General features: G+C 35.9%; 1 protein-coding gene across 2 annotated transcripts in view; it reads left to right on the plus strand.

Annotated features, from left to right (window-relative positions):
• SLC12A2 (solute carrier family 12 member 2) overlaps positions 1–15,107 on the plus strand; it is a 105,915-nt gene extending 90,808 nt beyond the window's left edge. The window contains exons 20-27 of one of the 2 annotated variants that reach the window (XM_031011045.3): positions 5–130; positions 2,568–2,615; positions 4,029–4,151; positions 6,330–6,441; positions 8,301–8,387; positions 9,812–9,947; positions 10,230–10,297; positions 11,946–15,107. In XM_031011045.3, the coding sequence (XP_030866905.1) occupies positions 5–130; positions 2,568–2,615; positions 4,029–4,151; positions 6,330–6,441; positions 8,301–8,387; positions 9,812–9,947; positions 10,230–10,297; positions 11,946–12,081 (836 nt within the window). In that variant the 3' untranslated portion in view covers positions 12,082–15,107. The remainder of the gene's footprint in view (positions 1–4; positions 131–2,567; positions 2,616–4,028; positions 4,152–6,329; positions 6,442–8,300; positions 8,388–9,811; positions 9,948–10,229; positions 10,298–11,945) is intronic. The other variant, XM_031011046.3, reaches the window with a different exon arrangement.
• The last annotated feature ends 8,757 nt before the right edge of the window (positions 15,108–23,864 follow it).

Below are 23,864 nucleotides of genomic sequence, written 5' to 3' on the forward strand. Positions count from 1 at the left end.
ACAGAAGAATTATTGTCATCACAAGAGAAATCTCCTGGCACCAAGGATGTGGTAGTAAGTGTGGAATATAGTAAAAAGTCCGATTTAGATACTTCCAAACCACTCAGTGAAAAACCAATTACACACAAAGGTAATTTTCATTCAAACAATAAGTCTTATTAATAGTAATGTTTTAATTTGGGAGAAATATTTTTAATTATATAATATGTCTTATAAAAATAACCTGTTCTCAAACTTGTACTGGTCATTTCTAGCTGGTCAGGTAAAATTTATGGCTTTCAAAAATGGCTACAAAATGACTAGCTGTGTAAGGTATTAGAGTAGATCATCAAACAGAAACCGTGCTAGTTATTTACTAATATGGCTTCTGTGTTTTTATTTATAGTTGCTTTAAATAAAACATTTTAATTTGAAGCATAAGTTAAATCTGAATTTGGAAAGAACATGGTCATTTTAAAGTAACAAACTCATGACTTTCACATAATTTCATCCACAAATCTGTGTGTCATGTTTGAGAAGAAAAGAGGGATGACTTCCAAATCTTACTCTCCCACCCTCACTCTCCTACCTCTGTTCAGTCTAGTATCTCCATCTGTCCTATTCCCAGCTGACACGCAACAAGAAAATAATCTGCGCTGTGAATCATCAAACTATAACATACTTTTGATTCCTGCAAAATATTTCCCATTCTTTTTCTGAAATTGTAACCTTGGACCAATCATGTCTCTGTACAGTTTATCTCTTCTATATTATTTAGAAGCAGTAATGTTGCTTTTTATTTCTTTCCTTCTCATTTACCTTGTTGGCTTAGAGTATTAGTAAGGTTTAGTTCACACCCATTTACCTTTTCAGTTCTTTGCTGGCTTGATTATAATTTATTTTGTTTTTCCTCAAAATTCTATAAACTGATTCTGATAACTGTTCCTGTATTCCAGCATTTATTTTAGTTTACACTATACATTCTTTCATTTCCTCTTTTTTGTTTTTTTCTTTTGCTTCAAACATTCTTTTTCTACAGAATCTGTTGGGAATTAATAGGTGAAGTTTAATGGGAGGGTAAGAAGAAATACATATCAAGCATCTACTCCGTGCACCCAACATTATAATGGATGTTACCCATACATTAGCTAATTAATATATGTTACGATCTTATGAAATCATTATTTTTATAGAACAGGAAACTGGGTCAGTACATTTCTACTTACCTTTTTATTGTAAAAATCTAAATGCCTTTAACTTACTTTATAATTGTTAAATGTCAAGATTTCCTTGACATTTCTGAAATCTTTTAAACAAATGCAGCATATCCGTAGTTACAATTTTTATTATCAAAGACAAATGCCATTAAATGTCTGCTTTATAAGAACAATATTGAATGCTATAATATTAAATCTAATGATTCTTTTTCCATTACAAGTTTAAGAAATTAGTGTTTGCTTTATTTTGTGTTTATTTTCTGTTTAGTCAGTTATTCTCAGTCAACAGCATAGATACTATAGAAAAGTTTATACATTTTAAAAAGTCTTCAGAATTAGAGACATTAGTGTGTAGTTGTTATAAATCCACAGTATTTAGCTGTGTCTGTCTTGGTTATTGAAGCATACATCATGCAAGAAGTCAAAAAGAACACCCTTCAAATACTTTCTGCCAGGCCCAGAGTTCAGTGCATTAATACTTGCATTAGTATAACAAGCTTAAGAGGTAGGTACTAATACCTCTTTCGACAAATGAGAAAAGCAAGTTCAGTAATGAAAGTTCACTCAGCTGTTTTAACTCCTGGGAATATAAATGTAGAGGTAAGATTGCAATCTTGCAGCCTAACTCCAGAGCCCACTGCAGTATACTCTTTCCTAAGTCCAGAGTTTTATATGCCATAAACAAATATTTTAATACAAGCTTGTATTAAGCGACCAAAATGAGATTAGGAAAATTGTTAATGCCAGATAAATATTTGTAGATATTTTTAAATATAAATGGATAAATATTAATGCACACATATATACATACATATATAAATTTATATATGTGAGAAAAATCACTCCTGTATAACCTGGCATTTTATATAAAGCAAAATACTTATGTCTCTGATCAAATTTCTTAATATTTCAAGTGTGATTAATTTTTTACAAACAACAAATATCCATTAAATGTTTCTAAAATTGCTGTTCAGTTATTTGCAGTGATGGCATGTTTAAAATTTATGTATTATCTGCAATATCAATGTTTAATGTCATATTTATACCTATAAGCCACAGTTCAACATCTTCTCAACTTATTTCAAGTATGAAAGTGTAAAAATTTTAAAATTATGCTGAAATTTAAAAAGTAATTTTACAGAAATTAAATGTAGGGGTGTTAGTCATCCTGTAGGGGAGGGGTCTCAAATATGTTTGCTTTTTAAAAGCTTCAACACTCAGTGCAGAAAATATTAATCTTCAGTCTTGATTATTTTTCAGTGGACTGCTGCTTCATATTATATTTTGTTTATAAATGTGCTCTGATTACATTTTTATTTTATTAATATAAAGGCAATTAACATATTTTTGTGTTTTTTAAACATAATCTAGTTGAGGAAGAGGATGGCAAGACTGCAACTCAACCACTGTTGAAAAAAGGCAGGCATTTTTCATCATTTTATTTTAACCCCTTTTTCATACTGTAAACTTTAACTCCAACCTTATTCCCTTTTTTTTAACCTTGGTTTTTATTTCCATGGTGAGGTAATGTTACAGTTCTATAAATGCAGATTAGAAAAATTATTATTAGTCTAACTAAAAAGTTAAATATTCTCAGGAAATGGAGTTATATCACAAATTCTTTTCTATTATCACAGCATTTCTGAAATATTAGACCCAGACAGCCGGTATTAATTTTTTTTAATTTAAACTGCATGGTTTAGATGATAAGTAGGGACACTGAAATAGGTTTTATTTGCAGTGTCACTTGCATTCTTTACCATCAGTTGTACCCAGCCAAGTCCTCAATTTTGATACTAATGTATTTTTCATTTCAAAAATTACAATATTTCTCACAGTCGTGCTGCGTTTGGGAGATACACAGTCATGTCAACATACATGAATTTTATGAGAAGGAGATAGAGGTGAGAGTTATGGAGCAGTGTGGTTTGGTAGCCATATTATTTCATCGTGCAAAATCATTTGTCATGTTTGCATATATCACAGCAGCATGAAAAGTGACATTCTACAGAAGTGATCAGATGTCCTCGTATGGATTTCTGCTTTTAAAATTTTGGTGTAGGAGTTTCATGATAGTCATTTGCTTGCTCACAGAATCAATGCTGTTTTTTGTTTTGTTTTAACTCCTGGGAATATAAATGGGAACTCCTTGGTGTATTGTTCTCAGACCTGCAGCAGATGGGTGCCCTTCCAAGGAGCTCCCACCGTCTTTCTGTGGTTCAGAGAAAGATGTGGTTATATGGCTTTAGAATTGGGTGCCACATATTGGGGACAAAACATAGGTAAAAATGAGAAGTCTTTCCTTAGACTAAGGTTTCACTGTGATAATTGTAAGAATGTGTTAGTATGTCTTCAACTCCCATCTTTCATTTATATTGCAGATAACAACTTTGTCTTTTAAAAAGTTTTGAGCTTTAAATTATTGAGATACCAGATTACCAAAGAAATAGTTTCACAGAACAGGTATAAACTTGATTTGTCCAGTTTGACTAAAACAGCTTTTCAAAACAAAATCTAGCAGCTCACTGTAATTTTTTTGATTGTTATTTATGATTTCTCTTACATTCATTCAGAATGCTTGAAAATATTAGTAAGTGGGCAGATGATTTGGATTAGTTTAGCTATTGTAAAGAGTTATTTCTCTCTAGCCATTTATAAAGTATACTTTTATTATAAACAACTGAAAGTTTATGGTAGATGCCGTATACAATTGTCTGAATTATCTGTAGTATAAACATCTGAATATACAAACATTAGGAAACGATAGGAATTCAGCAAAATGGACTTTAATATTTACTTTGCTTACATTTTATATTTTGCTTAATCCTTTAGAATCCAAAGGCCCTATTGTGCCTTTAAATGTAGCTGACCAAAAGCTTCTTGAAGCTAGTACACAGTTTCAGAAAAAACAAGGAAAGAATACTATTGATGTCTGGTGGCTTTTTGATGATGGAGGTAAGGTTGTTAATTTTCTTAAAATGATTTTAAATTTACTGACATTGTGAGAATAGTAAGAAATGACATGCACTCTTTACCTGTGGACCCCATTCAAATTTTGCCAGCATTCCCAAAAGCAAAAGGATTAATTTCAGAATCAGACACAGCATTTAGTTGTCTGGTCTCTTCAGTATCCCTAATGCGGAGGTTGTTCAGTAGTATTTCCTTGAGCTTCATGACCTTAACTTTTTTTTAATATGAACCATTTTGTTGACCATAACCCAATTTGAAGTGCTAGTTAATGTTTTATTATAATTAGTTTTAGGTTATCTATCTTTGGCAGAAATATCACAGAAGTGATGCTGTGCTCTTCTGTCTACATCTCATCAGGTGGCACAGGATGTTGATTTGTACCTTCACTGGTGAAATTAACCATTGAGTAATATATGATTTTCACCACATGTATTCACTGAAAAGTTACCCCACCCCCCTTTATAATTACAGGTATTGGGGATGGCACAGAGGGATTACTCTGAGACTATGTAAATACACTATTCTTGCAGCCTTCACCACTATCTTTAGGATCCATTGATGTTTCTGCCTGAATGTATTGTTATTGTTGTGGTTGCCAAATGATGATTCTCCTATTCCATCATTTCTTCCTCATTTATTAGTTGGCATTTTATTGTAAGGAAGAGCTCTTTATTTCTGTCAGTGTGGACTCATTGATTCCTATTTTATTGATATTCAGTGGGATATGTATTAGACTGTTCTTGTGTTGCTTTGAAGAAATACCTGAGACTGGGTAGTTTCTAAAGAAAAGAGGTTTAATCTGCTGACGATTCTGCAGACCACACAAGCATGGTCCTGACATCACTCAGCTTCTGGAGAAGCCTCAGGGAGCTTTTACTTACGGCAGAAGGCAAAGCAGGAACAGGCACATCACATGATGAAAGCAGGAGTGAGAGAGACATAGAGAGGAGACAGAGATGCCACACACTTTTAAATCACCCGGTCTCATGAGAACTATCACAAAGACAAGCACCAAACCTTGAGGGACTGACCCCCATGATCCAAACACCTCCCACTAAGCTCCACCTCCAGCATTGGGGATTAATTACAGTTCACCATGAGATTTGGGTAGGGGCTGATATCCAAACTATGCCAGGATATAATGTGTTACTTTCATTTGTTTTGATGTTCCAATTGTCCCATATTTCGCCAGCAGAATCCTCCTTAGGCTCATTTGTTTCCATTTATCATGTCCCAATTGTTCCTTTTTTTTTTTTTTTTTTTGCGACTGAGTCTTTTTCTGTTACCCAGGCTGGAGTACAGTGGCGCAATCTTGGCCCACTGCAAGCTCCGCCTCCCGGGTTCACACCATTCTCCTGCCTCAGCCTCCCGAGTAGCTGGGACTACAGGCACCTGCCACCAAGTCCAGCTAATTTTTTAGTATTTTTAGTAGAGATGGGGTTTCATCATGTTAGCCAGGATGGTCTCGATCTCCTGACCTCGTGATCCACCCACCTCGGCCTCCCAAAGTGCTGGGATTACAGGTGTGAGCCACTGCGCCCAGCCCATTCTTTTGGGTTATTTTCTAATACAAGAAGATGTTCCAGGCTCAGTTTTATTGTTTTGCACTTTCCCTTCACAGCCACGAAAGTAACCCTTTCCAAGGAATGCTGGTTCCTTTTACTGAATCATAGTGTTTAGAAACAAAGATCAGGGCATTGGATATGTTTGTGTCTACTGGAGTGTCACTGCTCCCAGGCCTTCTCCATGGACAGAGCCAGGAACTCCTTGTGTGTGTGTCTGTGGAGATATAAATGGAGATCAAAAACCAATTTCAGTCCAGCTTCTCTGCCTTTTCATCTTTCTAATTTCAGTGTTAAACATGGCTCCTGCTAAGGTCAATAATTATACTTATTTTCTCAATCCTGTTGTATGTGACTAATCTCGACCTTACCAGGCCACTATCCCATTTGGCCACCTTCCTTGAATGGGATCAGACTCCGTTAGGAATCCCTTGTTTCTCAGGTCTGCTAATGGCTTTTTGACTGAATTATCAAGGAAGGACAGAAAGAAGATTTTTGTTTCATATGGAGTTGTAGTAAACATGTTTTTCGAGACTAAATTGATGTTCCTGATTAAGAAATTCTCATTTAGTAAATGATTTATTACATTTTTATAATTCAGGTTTGACCTTATTGATACCTTACCTTCTGACGACCAAGAAAAAATGGAAAGACTGTAAGATCAGAGTATTCATTGGTGGAAAGATAAACAGAATAGACCATGACCGGAGAGCGTAAGTTTATTTCACATTGAAGGGCATGAATCTATTAGCACTTCATTGCTACAGTATAAATTTGATAGGATAAAATTTAGACAATCCAGAAAATGTCTATTATCTTGCTTTGTTCTTTACTGAAGTTAAAAATTTTAAATATAAACTTGTTCTCTTTAGTCTTCATGTTTAACTAGTAAATACTTAATTTTACTTAGATATAATTTTTTTTAACATACTAGCATTTTAGAAGGTCCTTCTTAAATACTTGTAACATTAAAATGCTAAGCAACTTTTTTCTTTTAATCAGGGAGAAAATGCACAAACGTTACATATTTATGTATGAGATAAATTTTGTTGTAGACTTCTAGACAACAAAATGCAGGATGCCATTGTCATCTATCCGATTCTTTCCATCTATACTGTCACGATTCTAGTTCTTGTTTCAGTATTTCTCTCCTGCTCTCTAAGTACTCTTGTTTTGTCTTTGACCTGTAACATGTATATTGTACAGAGTACATAATATGCATAATCTTCAACCTAATTAATATGTATATTGTACACATTATGGGTCAAAGGTAAGACATGGGTACTCAGAAGAATTGAAACCCAGTTTTATTTTTCAGAAAGCAGAGTTTTGACCATATGATTCCTCTACCCAAAATAAATAAACGACTTCTCTGCTACCTGCCATAGAAAATCTAATTGTTATAATGTAGCAGTCAAGGCCCTTGACAGTCTGTCCTCTCATTCCCTTTCTATTCTTCTGTTTCCCCCAGTATTTCAGTGCACTTTTCCCTATGCTCTAAACATGCATGTGACTTCAGGCTTTTACTCCTTTGCCTCCTCTCATCTCTCTCCTGTAAATAGCTCTTCACTTGCCTCTCCTTTTATCTCTTTAAATACTGCATTCTTTAAAACCCAGCTCAGTCCTTCATAGTGCCTTTCCTATTTTCCCCCCACTTACCCCCCATCTAGTTGTTATGTTTCCTTCTGGAATCACAATATACTTTTATACCTACCACTCATCACATTATGGCCGGTATTATATTTATTGTCTTATTTAAGTTTTGTGGGCCCTGTTTAGCATGTTTTATAGTAGCCACTTAATTGATAGATCCTGGAATTCAACTGTTTATTCATTTCAAATAGTGAATTATGCAAGAAATACTAATAATAAATTTAATAGTCAAACCTATAGCAGATCTGTTTTCTCATATCTCAATTTAAAAACATTTTTATTACAAATAAAATTGCATTTTGTTAATTGCTTTTTGTGTATATGTGCACTTCGCCTGTTCTGTTGTTGCCACCAATGTTTCATTGCCAGCTAAGCCTTCAGAAAGGTATTTACTGGAAAATCAGGCTTGTTGTTGATCCTTTTCTACATCCTGTCCCAGTTCCCTCTTTCCCCAAAATGCTATGAACTTAATCTGCCATCAACTATATCTTCAGTATGGCCCACAGGTCATATTTGGGCCCTGAGATAAGTGTTCTTGGATGGAAGAATAATCCAAAAATAATTAAATATTTGTCTACTAGTTTTTACTGAAATTTATGTACTTATCAATATAGTTTGACTAAAATTAACTTAAGAAACATTAGCTTCCATTTAAATTTTATTATTAATGTCTTTGTCCATTACTCAGTACTAAGGAGAGATTCAGAGAAAGTAAAATACTCAGTGATTACTCAGAAAGTAAAGTACTCAGTGAATTTAAGTCTACTTTGTGAATGAATGGTGTGAATTAATTCAAATGGATATTGTTTAGCATATGATAGACTGACTTTTTCTATAAATCATGCTTTTTAGATATATGGATTCAGCCCAATATAGAATGAAAATACTTGTATCTTAATTCTATTTATTTTTGTTGTAGGATGGCTACTTTGCTTAGCAAGTTCCGGATAGACTTTTCTGATATCATGGTCCTAGGAGATATCAATACCAAACCAAAGAAAGAAAAGTAAGTTACTCTACAAATTTCTGATCCCTTTACAGATGGCCTGCTCAGACACAGATTCAACTTAATTAAAACCCAGAGATTTTTTTCCTGTTGTTAGTTACATGTGAAGTCAATATTTTAAAAAATCTAGCATTGATAGTTGGCATGCATATATCAGATATTAAAGAAAGTCTAAAGAGTTTTCAATATTCAGAGAGGATTTAAATTACAGCTTTACATGTGATTTCTGAAAGGTGGTTCATTTCCATTGCCCCTGCTTACAGTCGTTATAACCACTCAGTCCCTGCTCTACATACCTATTACTTTCCACTGTTTTGTTTTATTGCTAAAATAGGAAAATCTAAACATTTGCCTGCAATAGTTGCATTCAGAATTCTTCTAGCAAAGACTTTGGAATATTCCACCTGAAAATGGTATATACAGGTTGTTATAATGATATTTGTATTTATTTTACCTGATATAATTTTAATTCTTAGATTAATGTTGAATCAGTATGAAGCTGATATAAAGAATTCCTTTTAGATAGAAAATAGTAAGGTACAATTTGTAAGGTTGTAATCAGGGTGAGATTGCTTTTATTGTAAAACAGTGTATACTGGGTGCTTCATACTAGATTTGATACTGAAAAATATTTTTCATGTTCATAGAGGATTAGAATGCCATTCATGTTATTTTACTGTTAAGTATCTTTGGATGTAGAAATTAATTTTGCATTTCCTTACATTTTTAGTGTCTGCCCTTTTCCCCTTCAAAATGTTCTAGTACATTTTTTTACATCACTTTTATTCATTGATAACTGGGAAAGCCTTTGGGTGTTTTGAGCAGAGTAGTAACACAATTTGACTTATTGCTCAAAGGGATCATGTTAGCTACTATGGTAAAATTTATTTAGGCTGAGAGAAAATGGCCATAAGGGGAGGAGGGGTAGATACAGTGAGATCAGCTTTAGCAGTTAAAAATGCAATTTTATTACAGGTTGGAGATTCCTTATCCCAAATGCTTGGGATCAACCAAAAGTGTTTCAGATTTCAGATTTTTTTTTAAATTTTGGAATATTTTCATTATACCTGCTGGTTTAGCATCGCTAATCCAAAAATCAGAAATTTAAAATGTTCCACTGAGCATTTCCATTAGACATCGTATTGGTGCTTAGAAAGTTTTAGATTTTGAAGCATTTTGGATTTCAGATTAGGGATGCACAATCTGTGTTGTCCATATGGGTTCTAATTTTCTCATCAGTTTGAGAGACTAGAAATTGCTGTTTTTGAAATAAATTGCCAAACTGATTATTATGGTTGGGGTATGGAGAGGAGCATAATAAATGAGAGGCACTAACTTTGCAAGTTACAGTTTAATATTTAAGATCTTCCTGTTATGTAACTTAAAATAAGATTAGTTGTCAGTATTCTTTCTGTTTTTTAAAGTATTATAGCTTTTGAGGAAATGATTGAGCCATACAGACTTCATGAAGATGATAAAGAGCAAGATATTGCAGATAAAATGAAAGAAGATGAACCATGGCGAATAACAGATAATGAGCTTGAACTTTATAAGACCAAGGTATTCTCTTCTGCTTCCTTTTCATTAATCTTTTATATAATAAAAGACATGAAAACCAAGAACTTCAATTTGATATAGGAGGGTCAGTTGTATAAATGAACTCTACCTTAAAATAGATTTATTTGAGGTTAGTGGAAAGCATTTTAAAAAAAAAAAAGACTACAGATATTTTTATTACACGAAAATTCATTTCAGTTTCTTTTTGTCTCCTTATAGTTTTATGAACCATGCTAAATTCTTATTTCTACATGGTCTAGGAATGACTGTCCTGTTTCATTTCAGACATACCGGCAGATCAGGTTAAATGAGTTATTAAAGGAACATTCAAGCACAGCTAATATTATTGTCATGTAAGTAATATCTTTATAAAGATTTTCTTGCTAATTTATGATAATATGCTTTGAATTAATTTCTATTCCAAGTACATATCTATATAACACCCATATTGACTTAGTGGTTATAAGGAGGAAAAAACAAACTTGTAAAAATATACTATGCTTTAAGCATATGGAGAAAGACAAAAACTTTAACCTTATGCTTATATGAATCCCAAGTAATCTTTTTATCATAGTAGGTTATATTGGAACCTTTTGTTTACCCTTCTTCTCACCTTTTTAAAATTCCTTATCTTTGTAAACACTACAGCATAGCTGTTAAGCACGTGTGGATAGGAGGGTCCTACGTTAAAATTTGGGCCCCGGACAGCTTCCTCTTGAAAATAATCCAAAAATGTTATTTGGCAGATTAAACTTGAATAGTGATTCCTATCTGGATCCCCATTCTTATGTTTCCAACACACAAATTTTACATACAGACACATTGTCCTTGAGTTAAATATCATACTAAATGCCTACTTTGGCTCTTCCTCTACTGAACTAGGTTAGCTATTCTTTGAACCCACATTTTCTGAGTTCTGAAACATGTGTCCTTAGATAGGAAAGCTCAGGCCTCTCCCCCACAAAAAAAGCCAAGTAATGAAAAAAACTACCAAAAGATTGTTAGTTTAACAACATTCAATAAATCAAAAAGTTTCAACTTTTGCTGATGATAATCAAATACCTGTAAATGGAAAAGACACCAAAACATAGAAATTTAGAGAAAAACTATACAGCAATTGGTCACTGCTGCCACCATCCATAAATAGAAATTAAAACTGAGATAAGAGAAGATAAAAATCGCATTTATCCATATATAGCTTCTGTTTTCTAAATTTTGATAGTAAACATACCTTTCACCTAAAAGAATTCTATTCTTATTAAAGAAGGGGAAACCTAGGATTTAGTGTTAGATATCAGAGGTACTGTGGTTTATAGAAATACTTACTGTTCTTATGAACAAATTTTGAAAAATCTTTTGTTGAAAGATTATAGTCTTTTATATATGCATGTATGATGGTGGTACCATAAGATTATAATACCATATGTTAAGCTGGGCACGGTGGTGTGCACCTGTAGTCTCAGCTACTTGGGAGACTGAGGTGGGAGGATTGCTTGAGATCTGGAGTTTTGGAGTTTTGAGTCCAGCCTGGGCAATGTATTAAGACCCCATCTCTCTTAAAAAAAAAAACAAACAAACATATTTTTACTGTATCTTTTCTATATTTAGATATGCAAATGCTTACCATCGTGTTACAGTTGCCTGTGGTATTCACTACAGTAATGTACTATACAGGTTTGTAGCCTAGGAGCAACAGGCTGTGTAATATAGCCTAGGTGTGTAGTAGGCTATACCATCTAGGTTTGTGTAAGTACTCCTATGATGTTTTCACAAGGGCAAAATTGCCTGACAATAAGTTCTGAGAAATGCGTCTCCATCGCTAAGCAACACAACTGTGGTTGTTATTCTATTTGCAGAATTCTCCTGCACTCAGAAATATTCTGTAATTATAGTAATTTACAGTAACTGTTATTGTAATCTACTTTATAATTTTTGCTACATTTTATTCTGTAAATGCATTGCTCAGGGTTTTTTTTTTTCTTTTTCTCTTTTTGATACCAGGAGTCTCCCAGTTGCACGAAAAGGTGCTGTGTCTAGTGCTCTCTACATGGCATGGTTAGAAGCTCTATCTAAGGACCTACCACCAATCCTCCTAGTTCGTGGGAATCATCAGAGTGTCCTTACCTTCTATTCATAAATGTTCTGTACAGTGGACAGCCCTCCAGAATGGTACTTCAGTGCCTAGTGTAGTAACTGAAATCTTCAATGACACATTAACATCACAATGGCAAATGGTGACTTTTCTTTCACGATTTCATTAATTTGAAAGCACACAGGAAAGTTGCTCCATTGATAACGTGTATGGAGATTTCGGTTTTAGTCAATTCCATATCTCAATCTTAATGGTGATTCTTCTCTGTTGAACTGAAGTTTGTGAGAGTAGTTTTCCTTTGCTACTTGAATAGCAATAAAAGCGTGTTAACTTTTTGATTGATGAAAGAAGTACAAAAAGCCTTTAGCCTTGAGGTGCCTTCTGAAATTAACCAAATTTCATCCATATATCCTCTTTTATAAATTTATAGAATGTCAAACTTTGCCTTCAACTGTTTTTATTTCTAGTCTCTTCCACTTTAAAACAAAATGAACACTGCTTGTCTTCTTCCATTGACCATTTAGTGTTGAGTACTGTATGTGTTTTGTTAATTCTATAAAGGTATCTGTTAGATATTAAAGGTGAGAATTAGGGCAGGTTAATAAAAAATGGGGAAGGGGAAATGGTAACCAAAAAGTAACCCCATGGTAAGGTTTATATGAGTATATGTGAATATAGAGCTAGGAAAAAAAGCCCCCCAAATACCTTTTTAACCCCTGTGATTGGCTATTATTACTATATTATTATTTATTGAAACCTTAGGGAAGATTGAAGATTCATCCCATACTTCTATATACCATGCTTAAAAATCACGTCATTCTTTAAACAAAAATACTCAAGATCATTTATATTTATTTGGAGAGAAAACTGTCCTAATTTAGAATTTCCCTCAAATCTGAGGGACTTTTAAGAAATGCTAACAGATTTTTCTGGAGGAAATTTAGACAAAACAATGTCATTTAGTAGAATATTTCAGTATTTAAGTGGAATTTCAGTATACTATACTATCCTTTATAAGTCATTAAAATAATGTTTCATCAAATGGTTAAATGGACCACTGGTTTCTTAGAGAAATGTTTTTAGGCTTAATTCATTCAATTGTCAAGTACACTTAGTCTTAATACACTCAGGTTTGAACAGATTATTCTGAATATTAAAATTTAATCCATTCTTAATATTTTAAAACTTTTGTTAAGAAAAACTGCCAGTTTGTGCTTTTGAAATGTCTGTTTTGACATGATAGTCTAGTAAAATTTTGACAGTGCATATGTACTGTTACTAAAAGCTTTATATGAAATTATTAATGTGAAGTTTTTCATTTATAATTCAAGGAAGGATTTCCTGAAAACATTTCAAGGGATTTATGTCTACATATTTGTGTGTGTGTGTGTGTATATATATGTAATATGCATACACAGATGCATATGTGTATATATAATGAAATTTATGTTGCCGGTATTTTGCATTTTAAAGTGATCAAGATTCATTAGGCAAACTTTGGTTTAAGTAAACATAAGTTCAAAATCAGATTAACAGATACAGGTTTCATAGAGAACAAAGGTGATCATTTGAAGGGCATGCTGTAATTTCACACAATTTTCCAGTTCAAAAATGGAGAATACTTCGCCTAAAATACTGTTAAGTGGGTTAATTGATACAAGTTTCTGTGGTGGAAAATTTATGCAGGTTTTCACGAATCCTTTTTTTTTTTTTTTGAGACGGAGTCTCGCTCTGTTGCCACGCTGGAATGCAGTAACGTGATCTCGGCTCACTGCGACCTCCGCCTCCCCAGTTCAAGCGATTCTCCTGCCTCAGCCTCCCTAGTAGCTGGGACTACAGGTGCACACCACCATGCCCAGCTAATTTTTGTATTTTGAGTAGAGACAGGGTTTCACCATGTTGGCTAGGATGGTGTCTATCTCTTGACGTTGTGATCCACCCGCCTTAGCCTCCCAGAGTGCTGGGATTACAGGTGCGAGCCACTGCGCCTGGCTGGTTTTCATGAATCTTGATAGACATCTATAACGTTATTATTTTCAGTGGTGTGCAGCATTTTTGCTTCATGAGTATGAGCTAGGTATACAGATCTGATAACTTGAATTCAGAATATTAAGAAAATGAAGTAACTGATTTTCTAAAAAAAAAAAAAAAAATTTCTACATTATAACTCACAGCATTGTTCCATTGCAGGTTTTGCAATGTTTGGGGGTAAAGACAGTAGAAATATTATATTATTCAGTAAACAATAATGTGTGAACTTTTAAGATGGATAATAGGGCATGGACTGAGTGCTGCTATCTTTAAATGTGCACAGGTACACTTACCTTTTTTTTTTTTTTTTTAAGTTTTTCCCATTCAGGAAAACAACATTGTGATCTGTACTACAGGAACCAAATGTCATGCGTCATACATGTGTGTATAAAGTACATAAAATATATCTAACTATTCATAATGTGGGGTGGGTAATACTGTCTGTGAAATAATGTAAGAAGCTTTTCACTTAAAAAAAATGCATTACTTTCACTTAACACTAGACACCAGGTCGAAAATTTTCAAGGTTATAGTACTTATTTCAACAATTCTTAGAGATGCTAGCTAGTGTTGAAGCTAAAAATAGCTTTATTTATGCTGAATTTTGATTTTTTATGCCAAATTTTTTTTAGTTCTAATCATTGGTGATAGCTTGGAAATAATTATGCCATGGCATTTGACAGTTCATTATTCCTATAAGAATTAAATTGAGTTTAGAGAGAATGGTGGTGTTGAGCTGATTATTAACAGTTACTGAAATCAAATATTTATTTGTTACATTATTCCATTTGTATTTTAGGTTTCCTTTTACATTCTTTTTATATGCATTCTGACATTACATATTTTTTAAGACTATGGAAATAATTTAAAGATTTAAGCTCTGGTGGATGATTATCTGCTAAGTTTGAAAATGTAATATTTTGATAATACTGTAATATACCTGTCACACAAATGCTTTTCTAATGTTTTAACCTTGAGTATTGCAGTTGCTGCTTTGTACAGAGGTTACTGCAATAAAGGAAGTGGATTCATTAAACCTATTTAATGTCCATTCTTACATCTGTTTAATAAGTCTTTGCCAGCTTTGTGGTTTTATCTCATTTCGATAACTATTGCTTCATTCATTTCTGAATTTTTAAAATAGCTTTTACCTTAATATTCACGCCCTGGAAAAGTCGTTCACTATACTTAAACCTTTGCAATAATCACTGTTGATGCTCACAGTATGACTGAACCATCTGAGCTGCAGCTCATTATGGTATTTTTTTAAGTGACCTAGCTTTTCTAATTCTGCTTTATCTTTGGGCCAGATCTCTCATTTGTGAATGAGGAAACTGGAAGATTAAAAGCGATTCATAGTCCCTGAATATAATCTGATTCTTTCCTTCCAAAGATTTTTGTCTAAGCTCATTTAGAGTTTTAGAAAGCATTTTCATGTTCTCATTTGAATATGACTGTAGGTGTGTATATATGCAGGACAGCTATTTATTTCTTTTACTCTTGAGAAAGCAGCTTGGAGCAGTTTGGGGAGTTTTCCAAGGTCATGGGGTAAATCAAGGAAGGATATTGGTCTAGAGCCCAGGTCTTTTATCCCCAGGAATTTCTTTATTATGCATTCACTGCTGGCTGATCCATAAGATAGATGGCTGGGAGAGATTGGAAATGACCAATCTGGAAATGACCAAATTACTTACACCTGTCCGCCCAGTAAATGTGTGTTCAGGTAAGGCAAATTATAGTTAGAAATATAGGTTGGCTACAGGCTGCCTTAATAGGTTTAAAACAAAATGTAAATATCCATTTTTTGATTTGTCATCTTCCTTATTCTCAAGCCACTATTCAGGCCAGTTTACTCACTTATTTGGAAAGCTAAAAGAGAATTTGAAGGCAACTATGTATGTGACATTTTCTAACATCAGACCATCCAACAGTTTTTAAAACAGGAACATCATTCACCTTTGAGCTAGCAGGCTTTTGTTGTTCACTCACCAGGAAGAAAAGATAAATCCATTTGATATACTTCCCTCCTTATGTTTATGTACCTATAGGAAGTTTGTAGGTCCAGAGGAAATAGATGGTAGTTTAATGTTTAACTTTTGGGGAAAAGATGGTACAAGTTCTAGGATATGCTCAATAGAAAGTACTATTTAGTTTATCTAGTTCAGATAATAAATACAACATGTTGGTGGGTTAACCAACTTGACATACTTTTTTTGGTAGTAGTCGAATACCTAAGGATCGAAGTCTCATTGTCCTGTATGGAATCTGGTGGCAATGGTGATGGACCTGTTTTACCTATATGATGGGCATTTAACATGGTCTGTTAAATGATAGCATTAAGAACCTCAGCCCATTTTTTTTCCTCCTTAAATCTACCTTTTAATTTTTTCTTAGACAAGGTAAAAGTTTGAAACTATTAGGGAAAATGTAAATGCCTCTGCATTTGTCCCCTCCTGCTGTGCAGCCTTCCTTGTGGCTGCTGTCCTCACAGATCAGGAACTCATTCCCCAAAATGATAGTGTATTAGTAACACACATCCTTTGTTCCACGATTCTAGGATATGAATACAAACTACCAGTGTATTCTACCCAAAGCTACAAATGAAAATAAGCTTACTTTTTTGATCCACAAAACAGGATCAGGATCCATTGGTATTGAATGCCAAAATCTGACTCAATACTTGTCAGAATTTTGTTAGAATACTACCGAAGCTTTTGAGGTAGAGAATTGTGGAGGTTTCATCCTGGAAGAGTTAACTTCATCTTAAGAAAGCAAGCAATTTATAGGGTGACTTTATATCCAGCTATTATATCTCTAAGATATACTAAAAAAGACAGTTTTAAAATTAAGTAGGCACTGTTCATATTTATTTATATAAGGTACATATAAAGGTGTATAACTACTAGAAGATACTACATTTGCTCTTTTACATTCTAAATTAAGCTTCAGTTGAGCCGTTTTTTCAAGGAAGTCACAATTTGAAAAGGAGCAATCTATAGGCATGCATTTGGATAACCAGAAAGTCACAGATTATTTTTAAGTTTACAACATTTTTGCTTAAGCCATGAAAACTATCCTCTGAGTTCCTAAGAAATGTTACTATTTAAGAAATTTAGAAGATGACAAGGACAGTTTGGGAAGGAGGTGGCTGGTGACAGTGAGATGAAAAATTATGCTCCAAGAAAAGGTTTATGAATTGCAAAATATGTGCCTTAAAGTCTTAGTGTCATATTTCCTTTTGGGAAATAGCGAACTGTGAAGAAGTTAGTTTTTTTTCTGAATTTTTAAATCTGTTGACACAACCAGCACCTTCTGTTAGCTACACGGTGCCAGTCTCAGAGCTATAATAATCTACATCTTTCAGGTAGTCTGTTTTCTCTGTGGTCTTTCCGTCAGTAAAGATTATCCTTTGCTTACTGTCCATGCCTTTGTGAGTTTAGTATTATTAATTTCGCACTTGGGTTTTTTCAGAAAAATTGGTAAGGAAGCACAGGTGTATTTTGTATTGAAACATTGATTAGAACAGTGGTTCCCAAATTTTAGTGTGCCTCAGAATCAATGGCAGGGCTTGTTAACACATACTTTACTCCTGCCACATAATCTCTAAGTGAAATTCTTCACGTAGGCTACTTCTCAATATAACCTCCCTTCTTTACACTTCCTTTTGTCCTTTCTTTCATGGTATACATGTAACTTCCATCTCCCCTTAACACCAGCTGTGAATTCAAATGATTATCTCCTTTCCAAATTCCTCAGTGTTTCCCTTTTATGTTAGGTCTTTGTCAGTGGCAAGAACAGAACCCAAAGGAGGGTAACAGAAAAAGGAAGCCGTAGAAGGCAGCTGAGCTTAGGGACTTCAGTGAGTGTAAGCAGGGACTCGGAACGGGGTCCTTAGGGCTCATCTTTCCTCCTCTGTGGTTTGCCTTTCTAAGCGTGACAGTTCTTCACATAGACTGTCATCATGTAGTGTGCTCTGTGGCTTCTGAGAAAACCATACTCAGTCCTGGGGGCTTAACAACAGCTGCAGTAAAAAGGTGGTGTCTCCTCATAAGCTTTGGCAGAAAAGACTAGGGAAGGGTCCCAATGGGCTCAGTTTGGGAAATGTGATCCCCCCAATTCAGCCATGCCATTGATTAGACATGAATCTTGTGCCCACTTGACTTGAAGTAGATTCTCCATTTAAAACAGATTTTATTATTGAAAAAAAAGGAGGCCAGGCATGGTGGCTCACGCCTGTAATCTCACTATGTGAGGCTGAGGCGGGAGTATCGGTGGAACCAGGATTTAAATACTGGCCTTGGCAACATAGTGAGATCCTGTATCTACAAAAAAATAATTAACCCGGGCATGGTGGTACATTCCTGTAGACCCAGCCACTCAGGAGGTGGATCACTTGAGCCCAGGAATTCAAGGCTGCAATGAGCCATGATTCTGCCACCACACTCAAGCCTAGGCAACAGTGAGAACACGTCTCTAAAAAAATTAAAGGGAGGTTGGGAAAACCAAACCAATAGATACCCCCTGGGAGTGACCTAAAGAATAGTGCTGACCCACATTTAACTAAAAATCAGAGAAAATCTAGGTCATCTGCTTCCTTTGGAGTCTCTAGTTATAGGGACATGTCTTAGTCCAGAATATTTATGATGATCAAATCCAGATGTGGCTGCTCATGATCCAGCAACCTATGATTGGCTAAATGATATTTTTACCCCTAATATACCTTACAATGACTGATACTTATTGAAGGCCTCTGTGTACCAGATACATGGCATGTTTTGCCTCATTTAATCCTCACAAGTGTGAGGTAGACTCTGTAATCCCCATTTCTCAGATGAGATAACAGGAGTGAATCCAGGTCACATAGTGCAAAGCCTCAGTCCAGATTCAGGGAATATCACTGATCCCTGTGCTCTTAACCACTCAGCTGGACTGCTTACACATAGTTACGGAGAGAAAATAGGAGAGTCACTGTAAAAACACTCATTTGGAAATGGGGAGAAGAGGAAGCCCTGGCCTTAAAGTGGGTTCCATGGTGAGTCACCGCTTCCCCAGGTTCTCCTCTGTGATCATCAGCTTACCCATTGTCTTCCATGGCTGCATGTAAGGATTCCCATTCTGGGGGCGCACGTTTGCTGTAGGCTGAGGGGTCTGAGGACTACTCTAGAGAAGTCTCAAAAGCTTGTTGCCAGGCTAGAGGTTTCTGTGGCAACACCCTTAACTAGCCAGCTACTTGTTGATCTGACTTTGGGTATTGTAGGACTGGTGAGCAATTCCAGCAACCTTGGAAATCTGATCCTTGATCTGAACTCTGCTCTTTTTTTTTTTTTCTCTTAGCACCAACACAGCCTATTTTCTAATTCTCAGTTTACTGGCTGCAATGGTCTGGCAGAGATTCTCTTTCCTGCTCCAATACCTTATGATGGTCATAATGCCTCCTGTGGAATTGCAGTTTAGGCAAAGTCACATTCTAAAGTCATCACAGGAAGTCAGCATTGCACTTGAAAATCACTTATCACTTCCAAACCACACAGTTCTGTTTCTCAATGAGTCTAGTACAGTTAGGTTTTCCTTCCATTATTTCTTAAGTTGTGTACCAGCTGAAACAGCTGGCTTGCAGTTAGGACAATGTTGTTCAAATATTACATAAATACTAGGATCCCACAGTGAGGGAGCCAACACCAGTGGCAGGAATGACAGGTTCATCTCATACCACTTTTTTCTTCATGACAAACGGAATGATTGGAGTTTTTTGTTTTTTGTTTTGTTTTTTTTTTTTTTTGAGACAGAGTCTTGCTCTGTCGCCCAGGCTGGAGTGCAGTGGCGTGATCTCGGCTCACTGCAAGCTCCACCTCCCAGGTTCACGCCATTCTCCTGCCTCAGCCTCCCAAGTAGCTGGGACTACAGGCGCCTGCTACCACGCCCGGCTTTTTTTTTTTTTTTTTGTAATAACTGGAGTATTTTGTCATTGCCTTCTTAACCTTGTTACCACCACCACCACCACTCTCCAATAGAACGTGTATAATTCAGTCCAATACATGGATGTTGCAACTCCACCAGATTGCTTTTGCCCAGAAGGGTATGCATAAGAGGAGGGGCTTAGAAGGGGATGATCAGGGGTCTCCAGGTTCTCAGGCTCCTCCCGATCCCCATCCTGTCCATGGTTTTAGAATCTACCCTTTACTCCTGTGGATCAAGACTGAGAGTTGGGATTTTTAAATGCTGAGAGGCCTTTGATTGTTTAATCTCATCCAGTCATGTTTGCTAGCTGCGGAAGAGCGAGTTTCTTTTAGCAAAATCACCTGTTGTCTCCTTTCTACTTTCACAAGGGCCAGCCTAGCTAGAAGTTTAACCATTTCTTACAGAAAACTTGGTGAAATCTCCAGAAATAGCCAAGTGCATGTCAAGCTATCATGTTCCAAAAGTTTAAAACATAAGTATACAAATAGAGTAAATAAGTCAAAGATTATGTTCAACTCATTGGTCAGAGAACCAATAGGCAAAAGTGGTTCAAAGGAGAATGAAAGGAATAGGATGTATGTCTTCACGAGGAAAAGCATTTTTAAATGTTTGCTGAGTTAGAGACAGATCCTAACCTGTGGAGTTATCTTTTATACTAGACAGACAATATTTACATATCTAGCCGATGAGGTCTACAGTAAAACATGTAACTTCTTAGAGTCTAAGCCCTTAATAGTAAGTAGTGAAGTCAAAAATGGATACATTTCCCTAGAGCGGTGGTTCCTAAAGTGTGACATGGGAACTTCATAGGGTTCTGCAAAGTCAAAACTACTTTCATTATAATGTTAAGATGTTAGTTGCCTTTTTCACTCATTCTCTGCCAAGTGTACAGTGGTGTCTTCCAGAAGTTAGTTGACATGTGGTAACCTCATTGCTTCAATGGCTAATGGAATCTATGAAGCCATGAGAATCTGGCTGTCTTCTACTAAGCCAAATGTAAAGAGATTTGAAAACATGCAGAGCAATGCCTATCTTCTTACTAATCATTTTTGGAAAATATAGTTATTTTCTTTTTAAAAAGTTATTTGTATTTACATGCAGTGGATTTATTACTATTTGTGATGACTAAACTTTTTAAGAATTTCTATTTTCATATCTAAAAATAGATGGTATATCAGTCCACCCCGGACCAATCACGTAGGTCGGGGATAGGATACTGTGTCCACCCGAACACACCAAGTGGAGAAAGGACAGTTCCTCAAAGAGTAAAAGGTGCTCTTCTGGCTTCATCTTTTGTTGTAAGAGCTAGGCCATAAAAACACCTTAAGGACTGATGAAAATTGTAGGGGTTAACAATAAGTTTATTCTTGTTAAGTTGCAGAGCTGGGGTGTGGAGGGGTTGAGGGAGAACAGTGGTAGAGGGTACTTTGTTTTCTTTCCCTTGCCATGTCACAAAATGACTTAAGAATCTTTTATCAACACTTTGTTAGTAGGAAAGGCAAAAGTCTCTTTATCAAGACCAAGGTAAACTAGGCTACCCTTGGGGTCAACCAGGCTACCCTTAAAATAAATAACTGAGTTTATTCCTAGTAGTATTTAAGATGACAGCCACAGGCTCTGAAGCCAGACTGCGCAAATTCTAATCATCTTGTCATTTGCAAATGAACTTTTCTTGGCCTCAGTGTCCATATCTGTAAAATGGGAATATAGTTTTCTTACTGATCATTATAAGGTTTAAGTAAGACAATTTATTGAAGAGGTTTAGAACTGTGCCTGGTACATAACGTTTATATTGTCCACTATAATGATAATGTTGAAACAAGACTGCTGTATTTATCGTTTAGTTATAAGGTTTACATTTGCTTTTATTGCATGAATTGGGTAGCTTGATACCTTTTCTTTGACATTCTTCATTGTATATCTAGAAATAAGAGTCATCAGATGAATAATAATACAACCTGTCAAATAGTCATTTCTTGATTGGATTTCTGTTCCCTGGAGGCCACATTCTCTTGGATTTATCACTTCCATTAATTTTCTCAGGTGTCATGGCTGAAGAAACCAAAGCAGAGAAGCAGTGCTCTAACTGTCCCCTTATTAGAAATAATGACCTAAATCACATGGAATATGTATTTTTCTCAATCTCAGAAAAGTACTTAGATATGAATCTATGAAGATACTCATTGGTTTCCAAGAGGTTCCACTGTCTTGCAAATAGTTTGTGGATAAAGGAAAAGTCATGCTCGTATCTCCAAGAGGCTTAACTATTCCAAAACATCAAAGTAACTCTTCTGTTTCTAAAACCATGCCACAAAATTAGCTCATTGGCAGGAAGCTGCATGTGAAGCTCAGATTGCACACAGAGCTGACGTGTTCTGTTAGATGAACTTGTACTGGAGCAGCTGATAAACAAGAAATACCCCTTGAACTTCTAAAAAAGTGATGAGGTAAAAAGTCAGCAGCTTAGTTCAGTGAGTGGAAGATTGTTTTCTGCTTACTACAGGAGACCGTGCTTTTTTCAGAGAAGTTAAGAAGTTGAGCATAAAAATACCAGAAGGCCCAACTGTGAGAGACAAGAGAAGTGTTGATGTAGCTTTCCAGAGAGATTGTGGATTCCTGAAGCTGACTCTGCAGCTCCCTATGAGCACAGACACTTCCCTTGGCCCCTCTGAGCCTTGCTGCTCAACTCTAGGATGAGGATACTACGATCCCCTTCAGAAGTGTTACGAGATTTCAGTAAGTCAAAATATGTAAACTGGCTGGCGTATAGTGTTAATTGCTATCAACTCTTTTCTCCCCCTCTCTCCTGAATTAGAAGACAGCGCTCAACCAATCCAGACACCTTGCAGAACTCCTCCCTTCTGCTCACTGCTCAGGTGCAATTCATCACCCTATCCTATTGACATTTTTCTCAACATCTTAAATCTTCCTACCTTTCACCGGCCCTTTATCCATGACATCAGTTCAGGGTTCCAACACTGAGACCGGCCATGTCAGGCCTGCCCTGAGCCTAATATGATGGAAAGAAACAGAGTCCAGAGTCCAGCCAGGGCCGCAGAGGGAGAATTCCTGCACAGGGAAGAGGTGGGCTCTTTTTGCTGATTCAAATAATGCATCTGGGCATTATTCAAAGTCTCCCCTCCACCTCCACAGAGGGGACCCTCCTCCCCTGAATATGACAGCTGCATCCACAAGAAATTTGGTTACGTCTATCATTTTTACACTGTGCCTCCCTAATAGTTTCTTTGCTAGCTCTTCAGCAGACCCAAGCAGTGGCCAGTTAAACTGAATCCAAATCATCATTCTGGCCCTCTAACTTAGACTGGGACTTTGTTGATTAGCCAAGATCAGTTGTGTTTTTCTCGCACATTATTGCAAAAGGTTTCTAATCTGTCTTCTTGCCTTCTATGTTATACCTGTCTCTATACTAAAGCCAGGGTGAAGTTCAAAAGACAGATTTGATCTTATCGCTTTTCTGCTTAAAACCATTCCTTGGCTGCATTCCAAGTTCTTCAGCAACTTCTGAGCCCTTCACGCCTCTCTCTAGGTTCATTTTCAGCCACCACTTGCCATGCCTGGAGCTCTGTACTCCAGTCAGACTAACCATTGGCACAGTGGGCTCTTTTGCTTCCAGGCAGTGGAACATGCCATTCTCTCTGGCTGGCCTTTGACTTTCCTCCTTGTCATGAACTCATAATTTTACATTGCCGCAGCATCTACTTTGACTGAAACTTAAACTCTTTCATACCAGAAGCAGGGCTCAGTCACCCTTGACAGAGTTTCCAGTTCTACACTTCCTCCCAGTTCCTCAACCTGGTCAATCCAGATATCTGCCTGAT

This window comes from Gorilla gorilla, chromosome 4 (assembly GCF_029281585.2).
Source record: "Gorilla gorilla gorilla isolate KB3781 chromosome 4, NHGRI_mGorGor1-v2.1_pri, whole genome shotgun sequence".
NCBI lineage: Eukaryota > Metazoa > Chordata > Mammalia > Primates > Hominidae > Gorilla > Gorilla gorilla.